At 43.0% G+C, this 25,019-nt stretch overlaps 1 protein-coding gene across 1 annotated transcript in view; it reads left to right on the forward strand.

The window, feature by feature from the left end:
• LOC111816870 (TBC1 domain family member 5-like) overlaps positions 1-23,164 on the forward strand; it is a 137,313-nt gene extending 114,149 nt beyond the window's left edge. The window contains exon 9 of the mRNA XM_023715720.1: positions 19,287-23,164. Coding sequence (XP_023571488.1) covers positions 19,287-19,580 — 294 coding nt within the window. The 3' untranslated portion in view covers positions 19,581-23,164. The remainder of the gene's footprint in view (positions 1-19,286) is intronic.
• Positions 23,165-25,019: the final 1,855 nt, after the last annotated feature.

The following is a 25,019-nucleotide window of genomic DNA, read 5'->3' on the forward strand; positions in this document are numbered from 1 at the left end:
CTGCGCCTGGGCTGGGACTGGTCCGGCCGGCGCAGGTTAGCATGAAGCTCTCCACACACTCACCGGACCTGGGCTAGGACTGGGTCTATAAAATTATTTTAGAAATATAACCCAATGCTTAGTTTCTTCGGTCTGGTGTCTAGAAACAGGTATATCCAGATAGCCCAATAGACAAATGTTACCAATTCTTCAGCTATTCAGACATGTTTAGGCCTTCAGGTGCCTTCACAATCCTTGCAAACAAACAGGTACTCTAAGCTTTCTATCCTAGGGGAAAATTTCCCTAAGTAATTCAAATCACTAAGGTTTGAGAAATTAGATAAAAAGAGTCCAGTGTAACTAAACAGACCTCTGAAGACTTACAATAGATAAGAAGTGTGGACCCCTTATCCCAAATACCGAATCTTGTACAGACCAAAGTGAAAGGTTCATAGATCAAATAAAGGGGAAGATTGCAGGAGCCTCCTAACATTGGCTTTCTCTTACATAGAATCTAGCTGAATTGTTCGTGGAAAGTAATATTTTAAATAGTTTGTTGATTATAGCAGTAGAGATAGGCTCATGCCAATTCATAACTAAATATATGGCAAAACTCTAGCTTTTCTGTAAAGGAGTTAAGAAAAACAAAGGGAGAGATACACAGTGTTATAAGGGATTATCCTTACTCTTCATTCAGTATGTTACTTTGAGGATCTTTTTATCATATCACCTAGTAAAGTTAAGAATTATGGAATAGTTATAGGTCAAATAGAGGATACATTGTGAAGCTAGATAGGTTATAGGTGACCTATTCCGCAGTCAAATTTCCTGCCTTACCCAGGATTCTAAAGATCACAATTATAGAGTTATCTTTCCATACAAATACAAGGGTGCAGAAAGCAATAATATAAACAGAAACCATACTAGTTCCTAAGGGAATGGCAAAGTGTAGCTAAGAATAGATAATTGTGGCAATAATAATGTACGTGAAATCATGTAGTCTTCAGACCTGTTTAAATTTAGGACATTGTCTTCAGGAATAGGCAGGCAGGCAAGCAGACCAGCTGGATAATAGGACAAAAAGGTCACTCATTGCTTAGCTTTCTTATTAGTCATACTTTCGACACTGTGACTAAATACCTAGGAAAATCAAATTAAGAGAGAAATCTTGGCTTATTTTTTAGGGGCTTCAGTTCATAGTTACTTGGCTCTTGTTTCTAGGCATGTGGTGAGGCAGAATATTGCAGTGGGAGCACATAGTGGATGAAGCATAGAGGCTTATCAAGGGAGCTGGAAGGAGGTAGGGGCTTGAAACAAAATATACCCTTCAAGGATATGTCGGAGGTCTGGGGAGATGGCTCAGTGGAATAAGCACTTCTCTGGCAAGTGCAAGGGCCTGAGTTCAATCCCCAGTTCCGCAAAAAAAAAAAAAGTACTGTTTAGGGCTGGGAAGATGGCTCAATAGAATAAGCACTTCCCTGGCAAGCGCAAGGGCCTGAGTTCAATCCCTGGTTCTGCCAAAAAAAAAAAAAAAAAAAAAAAAGGACATGTCTTCCATGACCTCATTTAGGCCAGCTCCTAGAGTTGCCACCACCTCCAATAGCTGTGACCCTATCACTTCCCAAAGACTCACTCTGCCTACTGACTGCTACACTAGGGACCACACCTGTAACATGTGAGGATTTGGGGAACATTTCAGGTCTAAACCATGACACACTGTACATATCTGTTACTGAAAGTCTCCATCCTGGTTCACAAAGAAGAAATTCTCTGGCTCACCCATGTCTTCTGGTTCGTGGACCCTTTTTACTCAAGTATAATGAATCCAGAGAGTTATTCCTTGCATTTTAATAATAGAGTAAGTATTGAGTGAAATTAAGGACTACCTTGTCCAGTTCAGGTTTTAAGCTTAAGAGGACCCTGACTTCTAGGTTTTTAAATATACACAATCCCCTGGTTCATAGGGATAAAATTTCATCTCCTTAGAAGGAAGATTGAGGTTTACATATCTATTAAGGGAAGACTTCTCCAGCCCTAGGTTAATTTTGTGTTTCTTTGCCACTCAGTCTATATCAGGGTCCATGTCAGAGCAAGCTCCCAATGGAAAGAACCTTGCATGTAACATCTCCAGGTTGAGCTTGAGCTTCCATTTGTGATGTGAGTCAGAGCAGCAAGTCTTGATCTTGGCACAGTTGGCCAAGGTAGTACTGAGTGTGCAATTAGCCTTTTCACTCTTGCCAGCTGAGGTCTCCAAGATGGATGTAATTCCATTGCATCCAAAGCATCTGGGGAGCTCCACCTGCTGTTTTTGAAACAGAAATAGGTCCATTGTCACTTTTGTCAGACTGAGGAGGTCCAAACCTCAGATGATTTTCTTTAGATGTCCTCTTAGACCTTCTACTTTTTCCATCCTTCCATGGAAGCCCTCTTTTACTTTTCCACCCAGTAAAAGTATGCACAAAAAGTAAGAGATATGGAAATCTTTCTGGAGCCACTGGCACAAATGTAAAATCCACTTGCAGACTCTCCATGGGGAACATGCATATAACCACAGGCAGCCTCATTTGAGTGTACTTGTTGGCAAAATACACATTGCTGTTTAGTGATGATCTTCTTTAAGCTTGAGACTTGCTATTCCAAGAAACCAGTTGTGTGGTCTCTTTTCCACAACAAGCTAAACTACAGGCATCTTTATTCCCTAAGCCTCCTTTTTCAACAAGCAGGACTTTTCATGCTTGTTGTCATCCACTGCTAATAACAGGAGACATTTAGAAGCTGGGCCTTTTTGCTTCCACTTCTTCCTAAGTAGAAGGGGGCATTTTTATGGAGATGGGAGGGAATCCAAGGCATCTGGAAAATCTCTCAAGACAAGTCCTCACGTTTAGCTGGGATTTTAGCAGAATAGTTCCTTTTTATCATTGCTGAATCTCCCCCTCTGATGCCCTGCAAAGAATATAACAGCTACTTTCGTGGGGTCATTCACTGTATGGAGTAGTCTGAGGAATTTTTTCTTAATTTCTTGGTTGTGGGCATTAAGGAAAACTTTCCAGTTTGTCAGAAAGCATGGATCACTAAGAAAGCTTATGTGGAATCTGCATACTCTGTTCTCCCTTTTCTTGATTTCAGTGCCTAAGTCAGGGCCATTATTTCAACCTTTTGAGCCAATGTTCTGGGGTAGTAGAGGTTGCCTCAAGAGTCTCATGGAGAGAGACCACTATATATCTAGCTAACCACTGACCATTACAGAATTGCTCCCATCTGTATCTATACTTCGTCAGCATTGGGCAGGGGATCATTTTATAGGTCATTTCTGTTCATTAGGCCTAGTCTGCTAGTTCCCAAGCAATCATATACTAAAGATTCTTCTGATCTAGGCAGCAGAGTGGTTAGGTTAAGTATTTGGCAAACTTTTAGAGTCATGTGTGGAGAATCTAGCAACCGAGCCTGACCCTGTAACATCCAGACATTGTGAATCAGTGGCAGCCTCTGGTCTCAGAACACTGGAGACTTGGTGTGGGTCCAGACTGTTAGTATCTGCCTGATACTGTACCTTTTCCTTTTTACTGATAAAAAGTTGCAGCACTGCCCTTTGGGCATGGTGGCCATCCCTAGGACAACAATATCTAATTGTTTAGAGAAATAGGTCACTACCCTCCTTAGGAAATCCAGCATCTGAGTTAATACATCAGCTAAAATCCTTAGAGTAAGGGTATGCTGCAGCAGCTCCTTAAGCTTGTTAGAGGCTTGGTTACACTGTCTATTCCATTCTGAGAAACCGTGCTCTTTTTCCTCTATAGTTTGTCAAAGAGGGGTTTTATGATTAAAAAATGAGATTCCAAAAAAGATAAAAGCTTGCAATGCCTACAAATTCCCATAGCTGCTTCCAGGTCTTCAAAGAGACTGTGAGGCAAATGGCCAATTTACTTTCTTTGGGAAGGCTACACTGTCCTTGAGATAAATTATAAAATTTAAATATTTGACTGTTTCTTTGGAAACCTGTACTTTTTCTTAGAAAGTTCATATCCCTTTTCAACCAAGAAATTTACAAACTTCACTGTGCTTTTATCTGAAACCTCCTTAATGGGTTGCAGTTCATAGATCATCCACATATTGTGGCAGAAACCCACTTTACACACTTGGTTCCTTCAGGTCCCTTCCAGTTTCTTGAGCAACAGTGGAGGAGTTTCTACAGAAGCATGGTGCAGCAATATTGTTGTTTTTAATGTCTTTGTATCCTCTTATTCAAAGGCCAGCAATTCATGAGACCCAAAGTCGTGCAAGACGCCAAGAAAACATCCTTTAGATTCTAAAGCATGCAGTACTTACTGTCCCCAGAAAATACAATGTAATGTAGTTAATATGTTATAGGGTTAGGAACTACAGGGTGAATGTCTTACACATTATTGCACACAAGTCCTGCACAAACCTCTGTTCTCCTATCCCTGGTTTGTTAACCAGGAGGATGGGAGTACTACAGGGAGACCTGCAAGGTCAGTAAAAGCCCCAAGTGAGTGGCTAGTCAAGGACAGGCTTGACTTGAACCATGGGTTCATTGTTTCACACCAGGGCAGCTGTTCATTTGTTTTGAGACTCCTATATAGATTAGGTACTAATAGTTCATCCCACATGTTCTTGCACCCAGACCCCAGGTTTGACTTGAGTCAGGACATTTTCAGGGACAGGTTTGGGTGCTATTAAATGTTTCATACAGTAGTACTATGAGGTTAGCTTCAAAGGTCTTACAATACATTCACTTTGTTCTGCTAAAGATTAATGGTGCACCTAATTTGGCTAACAGGCCTCTTTCTAAAAGGACAGTGAGGCATAAAGAAATACACCGAAATGGGTGTTTGCTTTTAACCCACTTTACTAGTTAGAGGCTCAAGAAACCCTTTGATTACTCAACAAAGTATATGGCTCCTGTAACAGAAACCCTTTGGACCCATCGGTGTTTGTTTTATGTAAGAAAGTAATCCTATATCCTTCCTCTGGGGAGGATTTGCACATTGTCTCTTCTAGTGTCCCTTCTGCTTGTAAAATGTGTAACAACTCAATCCCTGCTTTGCTGATGGCCAGGAGGTCCCACGTGGGGGCTTGGGCATTTAACCAGTGTTAAATGGCTTCTTTGTCTTGGTTACCTGCAATAGATTGGAGGGTCTTTGCTGACAGGACTGCCCTCTTCTTCATCATACCTTCTACCTATTCTTCAGAAACCTTTCAGGCAGCAGCCACTAGTTCAAAATGTAGCAGCAGATGACAGCAAGCAAAGATAAACCCACACAAAAGAAACCAAGTGCAGAGGAACAAGGAAGCTGTATTACAAGCCGGGGACTGCCTGACGCCCTGGCTTTGGATAAGAACTCCCAAAGTTGCCAGTCCCACTCTGAACTTTGCTTTCATGTTACATACTTTTCAGGTTTCTATATTAACCACATTATCTTGTTTTCAAGAATTTTAGGGACCGGGGACAATGGCTCAGTGGAATAAGCGCTTCCTTGGCAAGCTCAAGGGCCTGAGTTCAATCCCCGGTTCCACCAAAAAAAAAAAAAAAAAAGAATTTTATAAGAATGTCATACAGTTGTCACAAAATTTATATTTCCCAGACATAGTTGACCATCTCTGTCCTGGAGCATTTTGGTTTAATGTTTATCGTATTCCCTAACTTGTTCTGTTTGTCCCTATTTTATGACCCTGGTTTTCTCTAAATGAGTTTATGGCTAGCTACATGGGAGGAGGTGAGGAATCAAGTTTATCTGTAGTTTAAGTGAACTTAAGTGTCCCTCCTTTAAAATGGAGTCTTTTTTGCCCCATCAAGAAGGGTTAGTTTCTGCACCCACAACTACCTTTTGGAGTTTTCTGTGGATATCAGGAGTGTTCTGAGATATGAGGTAGTCCCTAGGGTCTGCCTGACAATTGTTCCCTCACTATTCCAAGGTGTGTATGTATGAAGACGTTCTCTCACCCACCTGCACAAGCTAACGGAATTCTGTCTGGCCTCTGTTGAATTTCCAGTTATTGGGAGTTTGCTACCTTCTTGTATCACTTTAAGGAGAATGTCTCTGTAATTCTACAATCTGTCTTGCTGAGAAGCCTGGGACCAGTGGTCACCAAGCAGTCAAAAGATGCCAGGCTGATTAGCATGATAAGCATACTGCTTATCACTGTGCTTTCTGGTCTATGCCAACATCGTCAACTTTTCTTCTGCAGTCAGCACAGTGGACAGAAGAGTTTGAATATGTATCTGCTCATGTGGGCTATGAGTTTGAAAGATCCCCTTATAAGAGTGACAGGTCTTCCTGAATCACCCCCTCAGACCTTGGCTTTAATGCCTTCCAAGTGTGCAAGTCAGATATGATAAAATAAGATTTTCCTCTCCATCTGGAGCTATCAAGAGGGTAAAAGTATATTTTCTAGTTTAAAACTGATCTCATGTCTAGTCGTGCTTTTAGGAAGAGGGAGATACATGAGTGTATGTGTAGGTGCAGAGGCCCTGGGAAAGGCCTCCAGACAGAGGAGATTACACTCAGAAGGACACAAAAAAGGGTGACATGTGTCCTTAGCAGGCCCTAAGTGGCGTGGGAGATACTTCTTTCCCCAGACCTTGGTGAAAGGTAAAGCAGGGTAGTCATTTTCCAAAAGACTGAAAAACTAGAAATCTCTCTTCTTGGTCAAAGATTTAGCCTTCACTTATGTTAACTTTAATTGCCCATAAAACACTGCATAAGGAATTTTATCCCATTTTTCCTCACCCTTACAGAGTAAATCTGGTTGCAGAATAAAGTTATACTTTAGGGACTCATCCTCATGATACAGGGAAGAAAAACTGATCTCGGGTGGGTGACCTCCAAACGATAATAGGGAACCCCCAAATGACATAGGGAAAAATGATCTCCCAACCTGACCTGCATGATTCCGTGTTCTCTAAAATCGAAGAATGAATTTTAGGAACAAATGGAGGTTATGAGCAGAATATATTTATTGAGGGAAAGAAAGCCCCTGTCCAAGAGAGGGACAGGAGGGAGGCCCAAGTGGGTTGTTCCCCCAGGAAGCTGTCTCTTCCAGGGACTTTTACAGTGTAAAACCATGCAGGGCTAAAGCAGAAAAAGGGGGAACTCACTTAGGTGGATGTGGGGTGGGACAAAACTATGGTCAACCAATGAGATTACAAGCACCATTGCTCAGGTAAAATTGATTACGCCCACAACTAAATGGGGAAGTGAGTCACAGAGTAAGTGGGCATGAATACAAGAATACGGACAGGGTTTCTTCCTGTTGGGGGTTGGAATATGGTACAACAGGGTCTCTTCCCCTTGGGGGTTGGGCTAGTGACTCACTTGAGTCTTTCCAGGTGATGATACCTATTTAGAATATCAATCCAGGGGCTGGTGAGATGGCTCAGTGGTCTAAAGCACCTACTTAGAACAAGCTTAGCAAAGCACAGGGACCACGGTTCAATCCCCCAGCACCACATGCCAGCCAGCCCGCCCCCTGGTGGACTGAGCTGGCCACACACACACACACACACACACACAAATAAATAAAAATTAAAAAAAAAAGAATATCAATCCAAGGTGCTACTCTTTTAGCATTTGTTTGGCCCTTTGGTCTTGAGGTCTGGTTCACAGCAGGAGCATCTGTCCCTCCCACAGTTGTGAGGCATCTGTCTTCTGTGCTGTCTCCCTCAAGGGCCTGGCCTGCCTATAATGATTCTATCTAATTTGGCTACCTGTAACATTCAGACCATTTCTCGCGGTCTCCCAGATCATGTTTGCCATAATATATTGCAAATAAAAAGACCGTTTTCTTATTTATTGGCAAGAAGCCAAACATGTGCCAATAATGGAGAAAGCCTAGCAGTCTCTCCTGTAGTGTGGATGCCTTTTTACCTATACTAGCTGTTATGATTTAAATATGAAGTATCTCCCAGTGTTGCAGGTATTGAAATGCTAATCTCTACTAGGTTAATCCACTAATGGGGTCATAGCTGAATGAGCTACTAGGAGCTGAGGCCCAGGTGAAATAGGTCGCTAGTGTCTCTGAAGGATATTTTCCCTAGCCCCTTCCTCCCTCTGTAGCTCTTTCTACTTCAACTTTTTCACCATGAACTAAGCAGCTTTAATGACATGCCGTTTCTTCCTTAGTGCCAGCAGGTCAGGGACTGAACCCTTCAAATTGTGAGACAACCTTCTCAATTTATGTCAGGTATTTTGTCCCAGCAATGAAAAGCTGACTAATACACTAGCCACTTAAGAGTGGCAAAAATGGTTGGGCAGAATGGAGGACTGCAAAAAAAAAATGCAAGAATGCAAATCTCATAACTCTACCTGAGTATGATATTATATTTTGGCTCCGTATAAAAAGATTTCAGAGCATTGAAGCACTAAAATTATATGATGGGGGATGAGGTGTTCCAGATTATCAGAAAGCCACATTTCCCTCTGGAACTTCAGGATTTGAATTAAAAAAACAAAACAAAACAAAACAAAAAAACACCCTGATGGAGATCTACAGTTTTCTTTACTGAGGTTGTTGGCAGCCAGTTAGCCCTGAAAGCCTCCCCTTCAGCCACAACAAAGATGTTTCACAGTTTTACAGGGATTTATCTGACCATTTTGTGTATACTCCTGACCTAGGTCTTCCTTCATTTTATTACTGGGGCTCAGCCAACTCAAGTTTGTCCAGATGTCAGTAGCACAGGCCAAGCAAGTCAGGTGCCAAGAAGGAGCCTTCGCAGAGCAGTACAGAACCTGACTCCAGCAACATAGGAGAGATGCCTGGAGGGCTGCTGCAGTCCCATTTGGGTCACCACCATGTAACTGAGTGTAGTAGATTTACCCGCATGAGTAAGCGCAAAACCAATAAGCACAACCAAAATAGAGGAAGGACAGCAGGCTTATTACAGCAAGTAGGAAGAGCTTTGGGGATGACTTCAAAAGCAGTGTCTCTCTGGACAAAGGAAGCAAGGAATTTTATTGGAGAGACACATGTTCATAGTAGAGAAACCTGTCATCACATGTAGAAGTGGGCACATTCCTGCATATGTATAATTAAAAACCATGCTTCCTACATTTAAGGTAGCAGGCAAGAAAACCTCTGGGGCAGAGAATTTAGCATTCTGATAGTAATAATTGTGCCTTGGTTTAACCTTCTTGGCTATGATACTGCCACTGCCAAAGCTAGCATTCTAACAAGATCCTAATGAGCAAAGTTGACTCCTCATAGCCATCTCTGGAGGCCTTGTCTGAAACACATTGAAAGCTATTAGCAGTCATGAGAGGCAGCAACTTCTCTGCCAACCCAAGCACAAGTGCTCGACTCTTAACGGTTCCTGCCTAGCGTCTAACAAACCTATCAGTTTTCCCTGCTGCTCCAGGGGGCTCACACATGCATACCCAAGATGACCTACTTCTGGGATATAGGCGAAATTAAATGTTCTGTGCCTTTATTCTGATGGGGCTCATTCAGACATACCAGCCAAGAGACCCTTCTCCTGTGCTTCTGAGACACCCCATTCTGAGCCTAAGGACCACAGAAGGGTTTCTGTTCCATGTGTGACCCTCTTCTCCATAATATTTAGCAGGTTAATTTTTTTAAGTGCTCTTAAAGTTTTTACCAAGGAAGGGATAAGGAAACAAGCACTCTCTACTTCAGAGGGGGTAAGGCAAAGCAATACCAGATACAAACTAGAACGGCAACTAAGTACATGGAGCTTTCCACTACAGTGCCCGAGTCTAGACTAGCTGGGGCCAGGGATATAGTTCAGTGCCATAAGAACCTGCCTGGCAAGCCCAAGGTCCTGAGTTTGATTCTCCAGTACCAAAAAAAAAAAAAGTCTAGATGGCTAAGGAGTTTGCCTAGCCGGCAGGAATCCTTAGCCTACCTTCTTCCAGCAGATCCGTGCATTCCAAGGCTTGGGACTGCCTGGTTTTCCTTCTCAAGTACTAAACGTTCAGGGGTGTAGGATATATTCTCTGCTCACATGAGCTTCTAATGACAAGTTGCCAGGAGTGAGGGGAACAGTGCTAGGCAGATTCTTGAGATGCCATCAGAAAATGCATTCACATATTAGGTCTTTGTTTTTCTGTGGCATAGCTTATCTGTAACTTATATGCCCCCTACCATGGGGACAGTCACAGCCTCCCTTCCAGTGCCCTTCCCCATCAGAAACTGTCTTCTCTCCACTGTTCTGTTGTTGATGTGCTAATGTTCTATTTGGTTTGCAAATCTTCCCTCAAGCTCTGAAAACAGAAGACATATAAAATTATATTCTGTGAAGAAAAAAAGCACACATCTATACAGCAGAAAGCCAAACTTTATCAGACCTTGGATTCGTTAGTCAACACAACCCATCATATGCCTTAGTCATACTTGGATTCATAGGTTTAAAAAAAAAATCTATAAATGTCATACTATAGCCATTCTAATAGCTTGACTCCTGCGTTCAGTTTACAAAACTTGAATAAATTATATATATGGTACTAGGTATATTAAAGCTACCTGATAAATCTGTGAAAATCTATAAAGAATTAGTCTTTGTATGTAGAAAGAAGTCTAAATAGTAGTTGAGAAGACTGGGGTGCTTTAGTTTGTGGGGTTGGCCAAGCTACCAGTTTCCCTATCTGGGATTCCATTCTTGGTCTATAATATTAAGAAGGATGAAATGAGGGTTGAAAAAAAATAAAATTTAAGGTCTCTGTCAGTGCTTTGCCTAAGCTGGTCTATGGCTGTTATCTGGGAATCAGGAAGGAACACATCAGATAGAATAATGGGAAAAACCATCCTTCTGGTCATGGCTATGAAAGCATTTCTGCTCTTCAGAGTCCTGCTGCAGTCACCCTGTGAGTGACCATGGTATCCTGGTAGTAGAGGTCCCGCTAGGAAAGCAAGGGCCACTAGACATGCTCTTGCATTTTCAGCCTGAGATAAGCTCTACTGACCTGGCCCAGGTCGAAATCCTGTTAGCAGAAATCAAGGCTGTCACAGCTTAACACTGTCAGAGTAGGAAATCCAACCTTTGGCCATGTATTGATTACCCAGGCTTTAGGTAATTCCTCTTTCTGTGGAAAAGGTAGCATGACTCTCCCCAGTGCTCCTTACAGGGAGAGTAATGGTGAGGTTTGACTCCTTTTCCTCCAACGCAGAAAAGAGATATCCCCTCTTTATCCAACATACCTAAGTTAGTACCACTTTCTGTTACTTCACTCTACCAGTGTCTTGTGCTGTTTCATTGGATTGTTTTTAGTTTCTTGGTACAATTTAGATATACATAGTGATCACATTCCTCATAGGGAATTTGGACCTATACATGGTATAACTTAGTTCTCCTTTTTTCCCATTCCCCTACCCTCTCTTCAACACTCTCCCCTCATTTACAAAGCTTTGTTTCCATATTATCCCTTTTTTTCTCATTTTGACTTCCATCTCCCATCCCAATTCCCCTTTCCTTTTGAACAATTCCTATTTCACAATATCTGTTACATATTTTGGTTCATTTTTACTCTCATTTAGGAACTTTTTTTTTTCAATACTGGGAATCAAACCCAGAACCTTGAGCTTGCCAGGCAGGTGCTTATGCCACTAAGCTGTCTTCCTGGCCCATACACTCACTTAGGTATAAATGCCTTGAGTTTATTCTTGTATGGCAGAGATAGACATATATATCTCCCACACACATCATTATCCATTCCTTGGTTGACGGCATTTGGGTTGTTTCCAAGATTTAGCTATTAAAAACTGTGCCGCTCTAAACATGGTGCATTTCTATCACTGTAGTATGATGCTTTTAATTCTTTGGGGAAGACACCAAATGGGATAGCTGAGTTAAATGGAATGTCTAGTACTACTTTTTTGAGGAACCTGCACCCTGATTTCCTCGGTGGTTACATTAGTCTACACTCCCACCAACAGCAGTTCCCTTTTCTCCACAGTCCCACAGCATTTGTTGTTGGTTGATTTCTTGATACTAGCCATTCTTTCTGGGGTGAGATGGAATCTCAGTGTTATTTTAATTCGCATCTCTTGAATGACCAATGAGGTTCAACATTTTATGTTTTCCATTTGTGCTTCATTTGAGAAGTGTGTATTCTTCTCAGATGCCCACTTTTGGATTGGGTCTTTGAATTTGGGGGATCTCATTTTTTTCATTTCTGTGTGTTGTAGATATTAGGCTTTTGTCTAAAGAGCAATGGCTAAATTTTTTCTTTCACTCGATGCATTGTCTTTTCACTCTGTTGGTGATTTCTTTTGGTGTACAAAGCTTTTTAATAAGATGAGATCCCAGTTGTTGACTCTTTAATATTTCCTGTGTGGCCTGGATTTTGTTCATGAAGTTTTGCCAACACCTGTGTCTTCAAGAGTTTTACCTATTCTCTGTTCCAGCACATTTAATGTTTTAGTATATAGCTCTTTGATCCATTTTGATTTTAGTGTAGTGCATGGTGACAGACATGCATCTAGGTTTAGTATTTGGCATATAGAAAGCCAGTTTTTCCAGCAACATTTATTAAAGAGGCTTTCTTCCATTGAACATATTTGGCATCTTTGTCAAAGATAAGGTGGCGAGGTGTGTTTGTAGCCCTGTCTGCATCTTCTAATCTGTTCCATTGATCTTTGAGTCTGATTGGAATTGTGTTAAATCTATAGAACAGTTTGAAGGCATGGCCACTTTCTGATTCTCCCTACCCAAGAAAAAGGAATCGCTTTCCATTTTCTGGTATCTTATGCAGTCTCCTTTTTCAGAGTACTGTAGTTTTCAGTGTAGATGTCTTTTACATCCTTCATTAGATTTGATTCCTATGTATTTCTTTTTTGGATGCTATTGTGAAAGGTGCTGTTTCTCTAATTTCTCCGAGTTTATTATTCATATACAGGAATACTATTGATTTTTGAGTGTTGACTTTGTATCTAGCTACACTACTGAATTTACTCATTAAATACAGTAGTTTTTAGTAGAGTTTTTGGGGTCTTCGATGTAGAGTACATTGTCATCTGCAAAGAATAATTTTACTTCTTCCTTTCCTGTTGTTATTCCTTCTATTTCTCTTGTCTAGTAGCTCTGGCTAAATTTTCCAGGACTATGATGAATAAGAATGGAGACGGTGGACAGACATCCTTGTCTTGTTCCTGATTTTAGAGAGAAAGCTTTCATGTTTATCCATTTAGTATGACATTGGTTATAGGTGGATTTTTGTAAAATTGAGGTAAAGACTATCCCAATTTTCCATAAAATTTTTATCATGAATGGGTGTTGGACTTTGTCAGATGCTTTATCTGCATCTATTGAGATGATTTTTTTTGTCTTTGACCTTGATATGGCGTATTACATTTATTGATTTGTGTGTATTCAACCATCCTGGAATCCCTGGGATGAATCCCACTTGGTCTTGATGTATACTCGATGATGTGTTCCATTCTGTTTGCCAGTATATTATGGAAGATGTTTTGCATGTATGTTCATTAGGGAGATTGGCCTGTAATTCTCTTTCTTAGTTGGATCCTTCTCTGATTTTGGAGTCAGTGTAATGCTTGCTTCCAGGAATGAATTAGGGATTACTGCTTCCATTTTGATTTAGAGTTTAAGAATTAGGGGTTTTCTCTAAATTTATTATATAATTCAGCAGTGAATCCATCAGGACCTGAGCTTTTCTTTGTTGGTAGGTTTTTAATTACATCAGTTTCATTGATTGGTATTGGTTTACTTAGGAGTTTTATATCTTAAGTTTTGGTAATTCATATGTATCTAGGAATCTATATCTTATGCATTTTATGTCTTATTAGAATACAAGTTTTCAAAGTAGGTATAGAAAACCTGGATTGGAAGGGTCCATTGTAACTTCTCTCTTTTCATTCCTAATTGCATGAATTTGAGTCTTTTTTTTCCTTTTTTTTTATATGATTGGGGTTTGCCAATTTTATTTAATCTTTCAAAGAACCAACTCTATTCATTTTGTTTGGTATTGTTTTCTTAGTCTCAATTTAACATTAATTTCTGCGCTGATTTTTATAATGACTTGTTTTTCTAGAAGTTTGAGGTTCAACATAGCTTGTTTATTTGAGCTTTTTGTTTTCCTTTGAGAATTCACCATTAATTTTTTTCTTATAACTGCTTTTATCACATCCCATAAGTTCCAGTATGTTGTTTACAACTTTTAATGCATTATCATTGAATTGTAAATACTGTTTAATTTCTTCAATTTCATCTATGATCCATTGGTTGTTCACTGTAGGGTGTTATCTAATTTCCATGTGTTTATCAAGTTTTTATGATTTCTTTTGCCATTGATTTCTGATTTCTTTGCACTATGGTATAATATGCATGGGGTAATTTCAGTTCCTTTTCATTCACTTAGGCATGTTCTATGAGCTAGTGTGATCTATTTTGGAGAATGTCCCTATGCATTGCTGAGAAGAATGTGCATTCTGATGTTGTGGTTGGAATGCTGTGTAGATATCTACTAACTCCATTTGTTCACAGGTTTGGTTCAGTTCTGATCTTTGAGTTTTTTGTCTATATCTGACAATGGGATATTAAGGTACCCCATTACAACTGTGTTAGTACTTATTTCATTTTTATTTCAATATTTGTGATATATATATTCCCTAAAGTTAATACATACATATTTATGATTGATATCTTTTCTTGTAGTTTTCTACAAGTACGTAATCACCTTCTTTATCTCTTTTGATCAATCTTGGCTTGAAGGTCACATTGTCTATAAATAGAATCACTACCCCTGCTTTTTTCCAGGTTCCTGTATATGGAGTATTGTTAAATATTTTTTGATCCATTCTGCCAATATATTTCTTATATTGATGAATTGAGACCATTTGCATTGATAGTGTAATTGGACTTGTCTTTGTCATATAATTTTCCTGTTGATGGGTCCCTATCTTTCCACTCCATTTAATTGTTTCCCTTACCCAGAGGCTTCCTTCTATTGGCATTTTTGGAATGTGGGACTTCGTTTTCTTTTTATAGAATATCTTTTAGTACTCTTTGTAGTGCTAGTTTGGTTGTCATGAATTTCTTCAGTTCTCCTTTGTCATAGAAGTATTTTATTTCCCCATTAATTTAGAAAGTTAATTTTGCAGGATATATCAATGTGGGTTGAAAACTGCTTTCTTTCAGAGCCTGAAATACTTCACTCCAAGCTCTCTTTAACTTAAACCTTTGTGTTGAGCAGTCTGCTGTGATTCTGATGGGCTTTCTTATATAGGTGTTTCTTTTTCTCTAACGGCTTCTAATATTCTGTTCTTGAGGTGAATTTCTGGAATCTTATTATATGCCTTAATTTAGAATTATTTTGGTCATGAGTAATTGGAGTTCTGTATGCCTCATTTACTGTGTGTCAAATTTTTTCCATGCTTGTGAAATTTTTTCCATGCTATTACTTCTTTGAACAAGATTTTTATATCATTTGTGCTGACTCCTACATTTTCATTGACTTCAGTCTTACATTGTTCTTTGCATCATCTTGCACTGATTGGATTGTTTGGTCATGGTCCTTTACAAGTTTTAAAAGATGTTTCTTTTTGTAATCATTAACCATGATCATGTCTACTATGTCTGATGTTCTATCTTCACTTGATTTCATCTAGTTTTTCAAACTTTGAATGGAATTTTTCATTTCCTAGATATCTGTCTGAATCTGTTTCATGTATTCCATTTCTTTCCTATGTTGGACATTTGTTTCCATTTTCTGTACTTCTCTATTTTTTTATCTGTCTACTCTAGATTTGCTGAGCATTCCTATTATAATCATCATCTGTTTTTTAACCTATGAGATTATTTTCCTTTTGATATACTCTATAGCCTCGTGTATTTATTCTATCATAATTCTAATAAATTCAGGTGGATAGCTTCTGATTTCCTCTATCTCATTGTCCACTGGGATTTTATTTATTTACTTATTTTTTTTTTTTTTGGTGGGCTGAAAGTTGCTACAACCTGTGTGGGGATCAGGGTCCAGAGAGGGGTGTGACAAAAGATTAAGAAAAAAACTATAAAAATAAAATAAAAAGAAAGCAAGGACCAGGTGGGACCTGACCTCTGTGATGGAGAGGCAGTGACACCCTAGCATGGTCTGCCTCTTTATTTATGCACCATACAAGGGAGAGGGAAGCACACAACAAGGCCAAAAGTATAGGGTTTTAGTGTTTTACTGAGAGCACTGATTTCTCAGAGCAATCTGTGCTGTAATTACAAGGGAGAACACCAAAGCCAACACATTGGCCTTGCTCTAGTCCTGACAGCTTGTTCACATACATGGCTTGCCTCTGGAGTCCTGTGTTCTTAGGACTGGCCTTGCTCTAGCCCCAAGGAGTTTGTCTACCTCCGGTTCAGCCTTGGCTCAACCACTACTCACAGGGAGTATGGGATTGCATTTTGCTTCTGTGTCTTGTCATTTTCCATTTTTGAATGGAAATGACATTCCATTCAAAATGTTGTTTGTATTTTTCTTACGTTAGGTACTTTATCATTGGTATCAAACTTCCTTAGGAAATGTCTGTTCCTCAAAGATACCTTCTGTGGGTAGCTGGCTATGGGTCTTTGATCCAACATCCTATCTTTCCACTTTATTAGCAAAGAGGTGCTGTTATCTGTCTGGCTCAGCACCCAGTCCACTGGTACTGGGCTATGGGGATGAATCGTAACCCCAGATTATCGCATTGCTATCATACAAGGGAGAACTACTGATTAGAACAAGTGTAGCATCTTGGCTAAAGTAGTACAATTAGCAATAATATCATTAAGCACAGTCTAGAAACTGACAATCTGTGGTAACTGCTAATTTGGTATCTCTAATCTTAGGAGCAAGATCTATAGTTAGGTAACATCCAACATAGACCAGGAATTTATATGCAGTGGGTTTCCCCTTTGTTGGGTGTTTTTATCCTGTGAGCAGGGGGAATTTATGAGGCACAGGGAACAAAATAGTGATAACTGAAGAGAAATATAGTAAAAGCAAGGCTGATGAATTAAGGATGATCACCCAAACTTTAGGAAGCTGAGAAGACAGAAAGGAGGAGAAAGCAACAGAATTTTGAAGCAAAAATCTAAAAACTAGAGATAGTATTTATTCACCAGTAAATGTTAGCAAATACCAAAATACCCTTGAAGAAAGAGAGGCAAGAGAGAAAACAAACCAAACAGTAAAAGTCAAAATCTGGGCTGAGGATTTAGCTCAGTGGCACAGCACCTGCATGCTAAGCCTGAGGTCCTGAGTTCAGTTTCTCAAAGCTCACCCACCAAAGTCAAAATCTGTACCTGCCCCCTAAATTTAAAAAGAAAAATATTTTTCTTTAGTCTGTCTGGTGCCCCTAGTTCAGTCTTAGTTCCCCTGTGAAAGCCAGAATCTGCGTGAACTCCATCACTTCTGCAGTACAGTTACCGCTAGGTGTGGGGCAGATCTTGGCAACACTGTGAGTGGTCATAGGAGTAGAGTGACCTTGTCTACAGTCAGCCAAGGCTGTTTGCCAGCCTGTCACAGAGCGGGTGGTGGTGCCCTTATCCTGTCCAAAGCTGCTTGTTCCACTGGCCATAGAGTGGGGGGAAAGGGGGTTCGGTTTTCCTATCTCCAGCCAGAGCTTCTTGCCTGCTTATGCTTTCTGGACTCAGGTGGGGCATGGCCTTGTCCTGCCACAGGCCAAGGACACTTGCATCCAGTCACAGAGCAGGGGGATGCTTCTGGTCCTTTGCTAGGGCTAAGACTGGCTTTGGTGTTCCCTGAATTAGAGTTTGGGCCCAGCTCCTGCTCGGTGCCACTCCCACCCCCAACTGCCGTCCACCTATTGGCTGTCTGCTGTGATGGTGATATAGGAGAAAGAAACTCCCAACCTGAAAGATACCTGGCATGAGTTCCTGATCTTTAAAACTGAAGAATAAAATTTAGGAACAATGGAAGTTAAGAGCAGAATATGTGTATTGGGGGAAAGCAAGCTTCTGTCTGAGAGAGGGACAGAAGGGAACCTGAGTGGGTTGCCAAGGAACCTGTCTTTTTTAAGGGATTTTTTTATAAAGCAAAACCATGAGGTGAGGCAGGTCTAAGGTGGAAAACTTGAGAACTCACCAGGTGGGCATGAGGTGGGACAAAACTATGGTCAGGCAATAAGATTACAAGCACAGTTGCTCAGGTAAAGCTGATTACATGGGGATCAAATGGCGAAGTGAGGCAGGTAGCAAACAGACATTAAAAAAAAAAAAAAACAGAATAGGCACTTTACCTGCAGTAGTTTGGGATAGTGACTCCTGACTTTTTGAAAGTAATTGATACCTATTTAGAATATCAATACCTGATATCTATCCCTAGGGAGGTATGTGGCTGCGTTAGTTTGAACTTTTGTCTTGAGGTCTGGCCCACAACAGGAGTGCCTGTCGTCTCCCACAGTCGCTAGGTAGCTTGTCTTCCACACAGGCTCCCTGAGGGCCCAGCCCTGTCTGACTGCCTGTAATATTTCTGTCTAACCCAACTGCCTACAGCAGTGGGGTAAGCCTGTCCCTCATTCCACAGCCACACACTGCTTCTGCCAACTGGCATCAGACATCCTTGGTCAGAATATACCTTTGCTAACACAAATCTTTTCCTGAGTCTATGGATGTTAACATTTCTAAATTTAAAAAATAAAACACCTCTCATAATTGCTTAGTAAGAAAAGAACTGTAGACTATAGCAACTGTATCTCTGTACTATGCCATTAGTTGCCATTTTTGATTTTCCTACTTGGAGAACCTATACTTAGCACCATCATCCCAGGAGATACCCGTGTGTGCATTTCAAGATGAGCTGGCTCTGAGATTTATAGGAGATAAAAATACATTAGGCCCTCTGAATGCTATTCATCAAGCTGGTAATAAAAGCACTCCAGATGTGGCAGCTCACATTAGGGAGCCACAGGCTAGGAAGAAGCTACTGCCCTTCTCCCTGTTCCACAGAGAAAACTAGGCCTTTGGAGGGAGGGGTGTGCTACAGGTGCCACATGAGACAGAGAAGAATGCTGCCTGCTGCTGGCTGCTTTGAGCCTGGCCTCTCGCAGAGGTGCTGCCTCTGCCTGCAGCTTGTTGTGCAGATACCTGCCTTTGTTCTGCTAGAAGCCAGCATTCAGCTCAGAGGACTCAACAAGCTTCCGCTGATCCTGGACCACTGCTCAATGCCTGGGATTCCAGATGGCAGGACCAAACTCTGTCTCTTCCCAAGGCAGAGCACAGGGTGAGGTGGCCAGACTTTGTGGCATGTCCCCAGATCACAGAACCCTCAACCATGCTTTGCAGGCTTCTCTTAGTCACCTGTTATTTTCTCTGTACTGCACAGGCCTCTTCAGAAACAACAGAGTGCAAAGACAGAGGGAGTTCAGATGACTTCATCTTGGTTTCCAAGGAAGATGACGGGGGCACTGCCAGGGGACCCTTCGCAGGCCAGGCCCAGCCTCTTCGCACCCTCAGAAACACATCTGGGAAAAGCCATGCCCCAGCCTGTTCCCCACTGGTGTTCTCAGACCCACTGATGGGTCCAGCTTCAGCTTCCTCCAGCAACCCCAGCTCCAGCCCTGATGATGACAGCAGCAAGGACTCTGGCTTCACCATTGTGAGCCCTCTGGATATTTGACCACAAGGACCCAGCTACCCGCCTCGGGGGCCTCAAAGGCTTTCCCAATGGAGACTCATCTGAAATCGGCACTTCTTTCCCAGCATGCATTTGGCATTGGTTACAGCCCTTTAGAACCCTTTTGAGAGAAGTAAATATGGCCACAAAGCACACAGAGCTAGTGTGCTCAACAAGGTGCAGGCAGGGCTTTCTGGGTCCTCGTGACCCGCACACTGGCCTCCCACTGAAATGAGCTGGATTAAGTGCTCAGCACCACACCATCAGTAACCCCACCCTCAGCACCACTCCTCCTCTGTTCTCTCCACCCCAACTAAATGGATCTGACCACCTTATCAGTTATACATAGAGGAGGAGAAGGTAATTTCAAAGCTTATGTCCCTCAACCCATTAGCCACAGAAAAATTGGCCTATAGCAAGAAAAAAGATTACTCAATGAAAATCTATCTCAAACAAACTTTCCTATCTTGGGAAGCCACAAATACAACCAACCACAATAGGATAAACTAGAATGAGTAGATTCCAGAGCTGGGTAAAACCTGTTACTTCTCAAAGTTACAATGACTTTAGAAAACAGGCCTAAATTTAGGAGTCATTCTTAGGTATGATTTGGTGTTAAAGAATACATTTATAGTGCTCAGGCTTGAATAGACTTTGACCATTACCATCTCTTCAAAAATAATTGTATTTTACCTCTTAGACCCTTTCCTACTCAGAAAAAAGGTCACTCCAAGCCAGTCTGAGCTGCACTGATTTCAGAAGTTGCAAGAATATTACTATCCCTAGCTTTGCTTATGGAATAAACAACTTTCAGACAGCCAATTTTCTGATGAATACAGCTCTGAAATTACAGAGACTTTATCTGATAAGTGAGGAATAAGGGAAATGCCCATGCTGGGTCCCCTCCATGGCCTTAAGGTAGCAGCAACAAAGAATTAGACTGAGAGTCCCTTCTGGGGAAGCAGTGCTTCCTAGAGAACATTCCAGGTGCCCGGAGGATGCAGGGTGTCTAAGCAGCTCTTTCCCTCTCTGAGATTCAGTTAAGAGGTGCAGGTTCTGTGCTGAGCTGTAAACTCTGCATCCTGGGCACCACCACCAGGACCAGGTCAGACATGGGATTCCCTCCTAAGCTTCAGCACAGATGACAGGTTCTGCCCCTCTTCATTGGTGGCTTAGGAAGCCATGGCAGGCACAAAGCAGCACGAGGCTTTCTCCTCAAAGGGGAAGACTCTGGCAAGGGGCCCTCTCCTCACTCCTCACAGGAGACACAGGGAGGGGGTGCTCACCAACACAGGGATTTTACCACCCTCAGGGATCCGTGGGCCTTGCAGGGAGCACTGGCTCTCTGGGCCCTTAGAGGGTGGTGGGGCCTCAGAGCAGTGGTCCCTTTCATGGTAACTACATGAAAGCTAAGTGTGAAAGAGCATTTATGCCCACCTACTGCTCACCATGTATTTCTCTAAGGCCAAATGGGATCGTGACACCTTTCCCACTCAATCTCTAAGAAAATGGGATACTCCCAAGTCAGCTACTACAGAGTAGGTTCCAATAGGCTGTACAACTCATTAAACTCTGGCAGAGAAACAGCTCACCTCACCACTGTATTGAGGTGAGTAACTACTGTGCTTTGCCAGCCACCAAAGTTGTCTGCCCTTCCCCATGGGCATTGCTTGGCAGATGCACTGATCGCTCTGGCTCCTGCACCACTGAGTAAGCTGTCACTAGTATGGGTCCCTGTGCCAATCCTGTGAGCCCCTTGGTCCCCATACCGTGTGTGGCCTTGCACCAGTGCAGATGGTGCCACAGTCACTTTCTCACAGAGGGCTTGCCTTCACAAGGCAGCTGTGCTCCTAGACCTGTGAGGTGTGGCGCTGTCCTGCCAGGGACCTTGGGCAAACCTGTCAAGGGCCACAAGACTGGCGATCTCCTTAAAGCTTAGGCACTGTCATCTGCTCAGTCTAGCACCTCCTTCGCCCTAAGAGCTAAGACAAGATCTGAGGTTCAGCAGCCACTCACCAGGCCAAGAAGGCTTTAGGCTGGTTCTGTGCCATTGGCTGGGCATTTAGTAGTCAATTTCCCAGCCCTGTCCATCTACCAGGGCAGGTCCTCCTCTGTCCTTCTGTCCTTTTGTGCTGGTGCCACATGAGAACTGAGGGGTTCACTCAGAGGTGTTACTTCTAGTCCCCCAATACCCCCTCTTCAGAGAAAGAACTCGGGGGGCTCGGGCATGGGCATGTCAGCCCCAGACTCAGAAGTAGAGCACTGTAATATTGGGGTTTGGTTTTTGGCTGTTTTGAGACAAACTCACTCTGCAGTTCATGCTGAACTTGAACCCACCATGGGGCCTAGGCTGGCCTCCAACTTGAGGTGATCCTCCTGCCCCAGCCTCCTGAGTACTGGGATGACAGGTGTGAGCCACCATGGCTGGCTTAATATTGTTTTTTTAAGTGACTTTTTATTCTTTGGTGAGCATTGTTTGTGTTATTAGTTACAGTGCTATTAAAGAGTATTTCTTTTTTGTTTCTTTTTTAAATTGGGTACTTATGTTTAAGTGCACTTTTTTTAAATTGTTGATATATGAAGCTTTTTTAAAAAACATGGTAATCAATGAAATGCCTCATTTTGATCATTAGCAGTTAAATACGTTAAGCTTAATTCCCATTTTTATCTTTTTATATACATATCCTGTGTTTCATGCATTCCACTGATCAGACTGGAAATCTGAGTTAAACTTCATGTGTTAATTTACATTTGAGAGTTACAGATAACTAGAGAAAGAAATTCACAGTTACTTTGCCTTATTTCACGTCTGTGTTAAGGGGGTCATATAACACTTTAAAAATTTAATTATATGGGGTTATTCTCACAGAAATGACCTCCTTACTTTCAGTGCTAACTGTACTCTGGAAAGAAATAGCAGCACTGCAGAATGAATGTAACTCCAGAAGTAAGCCAGGCCCGCCGTGTGACTTGCCTTCTGGAGTACAGCTGAGCTGTGCCCGTCGCGGCGCCAGGGCAGCCACTGCAGGGGCTGGTGCCACCTTCTCCACACGAGACCCGAGGCACGCGTAGAGCTGTGCAGGTCATGCAGTTCCAGGTCATATGCAATCCATGTTTACTTTGTTTTTCTTTTAATGTTTTCTAAGAAACTGTGCCCAGAGGTCACTGCAGAATAAGAGTAAGTGTGAGGATTTAGGTCTCCAAACATGGAAAGCCATCACTTTTCCTGTACCGTGCCTGGCAGCAGTGGGTGCTTTGGAGCAGCGGGCAGGGCTGGGCTGGACTGAGGACAGCAGCCGGCCAGGCCTCCTCCCCACGGATCAGGCTGCCTCTCAGTGATAACTTTCAGAAGGTTTTTTATGGTGTTGGGAGAACAAAACAGGTGGAGCCCGCGTTGACAGCGCTACAGTGACTCCTCACGGTGGCACAGTCCAGTGGACTTAGGGAATACTCAGGAGTGCCCCTTACACCCTCTCACTTTTTCTCATCCATCCTTATGCTGTAACTCATACTGATTTAAGTAATGATTTATCCACTTGCAAAGTCATCCTATTCAGTAGTTATAATAAAAAATAATGTGAAATTGAGACTGTGGCATGACTTGTTCCAGGCATGGGTGGGTTCAGGGCTGAGGAGGGCATGCTCTCTACCCAGCCGTGCACTGGCGGCCAGTGCAGCCCCCCTCCCCACTTTTTGGAGCCTACGACCCTCCTTCCCTTCCTCTCCAGCTCAGAACAGGGGCTGCATCTCCTGGGCTGCACTTTTCTTTTTCTGCCGGCAGAAAACTGCTAGGTGACACAAGATCGGGTGTTTGGAGCCTGCTGACAGGAGATGAAGAAGAGGACAGTTTCGAGGAAATCGTGGGACCCCACCCCTTGGTTGATAACTGTGGACCCCAGGAGTCTGGGTCCTACCTGAGATGGTCCTTCATGGCCTACCTACAGACCATCGTCGAAGCCAGCCCCCCTCAGCCCGCCACCCCTTCCCCCACTCCCCACAGCATCAAGCTTTCCTCCCTCTCAGCTGATACAGTATTTGATAAAAAGTCTATAGGTGAGAACAAAGGAGAGGTAGCAAGAGCACTCTTGTCCTAGATGACAGCTAGAAAAGGTGGCAGCCCGGAAGCCATCAGCACCTGAGAATGCAGAGCCAGCGCCTGCCAATGAGAGCCAGCTGGATTTCCCCAGCAGGTGACAGCGACACATGCACTAGAATCTGCCACCAGCTTCCAGGAGCACCTCCCGCACGTCTCTGGAAGTCTCTGAACAGTGCTGCTGGGGTCCAAGCTGCACCTCCATGGAGGTAATGGAGGGGCTTGCCCTGAGCCTGAAGAAGCTGTTCTGCCAGAGAGGAAGTGCAGGTTGGGGGGGCCACTGAGCTGGGCATGGCCGCTGCATGGAAGCAGCTGCCCTCCTCCCCGCACAGTGTGCCTTGAGGCAGGCACCAGTGGCTTCCTAGGGCTTTCCTGAATCTTCACTCAGGGTCAGCTGCTGGGGAGCTATAAACAGACTCCTTCCTTCACGGGCCCTGACTTCTGGCTGCAGTATGTACCTGGCTTAGCAATGTGTAGGGTATAGCAGGGAGGCGGCCAGGGTTGCCAGGTTGGGCCACCACCATCCCAGGTGAGGAGTGTGCCCAGACACTCCCCTGCTCCCTGGTCAGCAGAGGAGTAAGAGCACCAGTGTGGGCTCGGGGCCAGGGCAGCCCCTCTGCATGTGACGCCTGGATTCCAGCTCAGGTTGTCAACTCCTCCATGAGCGAGTTACCTCAGCCAATCACACCCTGCTGGAGGAGCTGCTGACAGTCCCAGTTCCACCCATCACTGCCTTGCCACAGCCAGCATTCTGAGCTTTAAGAGGGCATGTGAATATCTAGAAACCTCTGCACCCAGAGGAGCATCTGTCAAGGGGAGGTTCTTAGTTCTCACAGGAAGTTGAAGGGCCCTGGACACACAGGGGTGACACCCCTCACAGGTTTCTCTCATCAGCCAGCCCATTTTCCTCCAGCAAACTCTTTCGTGCCTCAAAGTATGAGGCTATGTGGATCCTGAGGACATAAAGTGCCCCTTGAATTGCCAGTAACAGGACAAGAGATCGTTCCGTATCAGGAAAAAGTACCAAAACAGCTTCAAAGAGTGCAGAGGAAGGCCTGCCATCCAGCCTTGGAGACGTCCCAGAAGGCTACAGAGGGCACCCAGGTGACCCCATTGTGAGCCGTCCCCACTGTGAGCGGCAGGCACACCTACCTCCTGCTGAGTAAATGCTATCAAATTAGAGGGATGGACTTAGGGCAGCAAGGGTGGCATGTTCTCCCACAGGAATGTGCCATGATGGAGGCTGGCCCTCAGCAGAGCCTGGATGCACCAGGCCCTTGAAGAGAGCACACTCCACTCAGCAGCCCCAAGACCAAATCCTGACTGTAGTTCAGGAAGGGGCCTGGTAG

The sequence above is a fragment of the Octodon degus genome, unplaced genomic scaffold (assembly GCF_000260255.1).
Source record: "Octodon degus isolate 3935 unplaced genomic scaffold, OctDeg1.0 scaffold00043, whole genome shotgun sequence".
In the NCBI taxonomy this organism is placed as follows: domain Eukaryota; kingdom Metazoa; phylum Chordata; class Mammalia; order Rodentia; family Octodontidae; genus Octodon; species Octodon degus.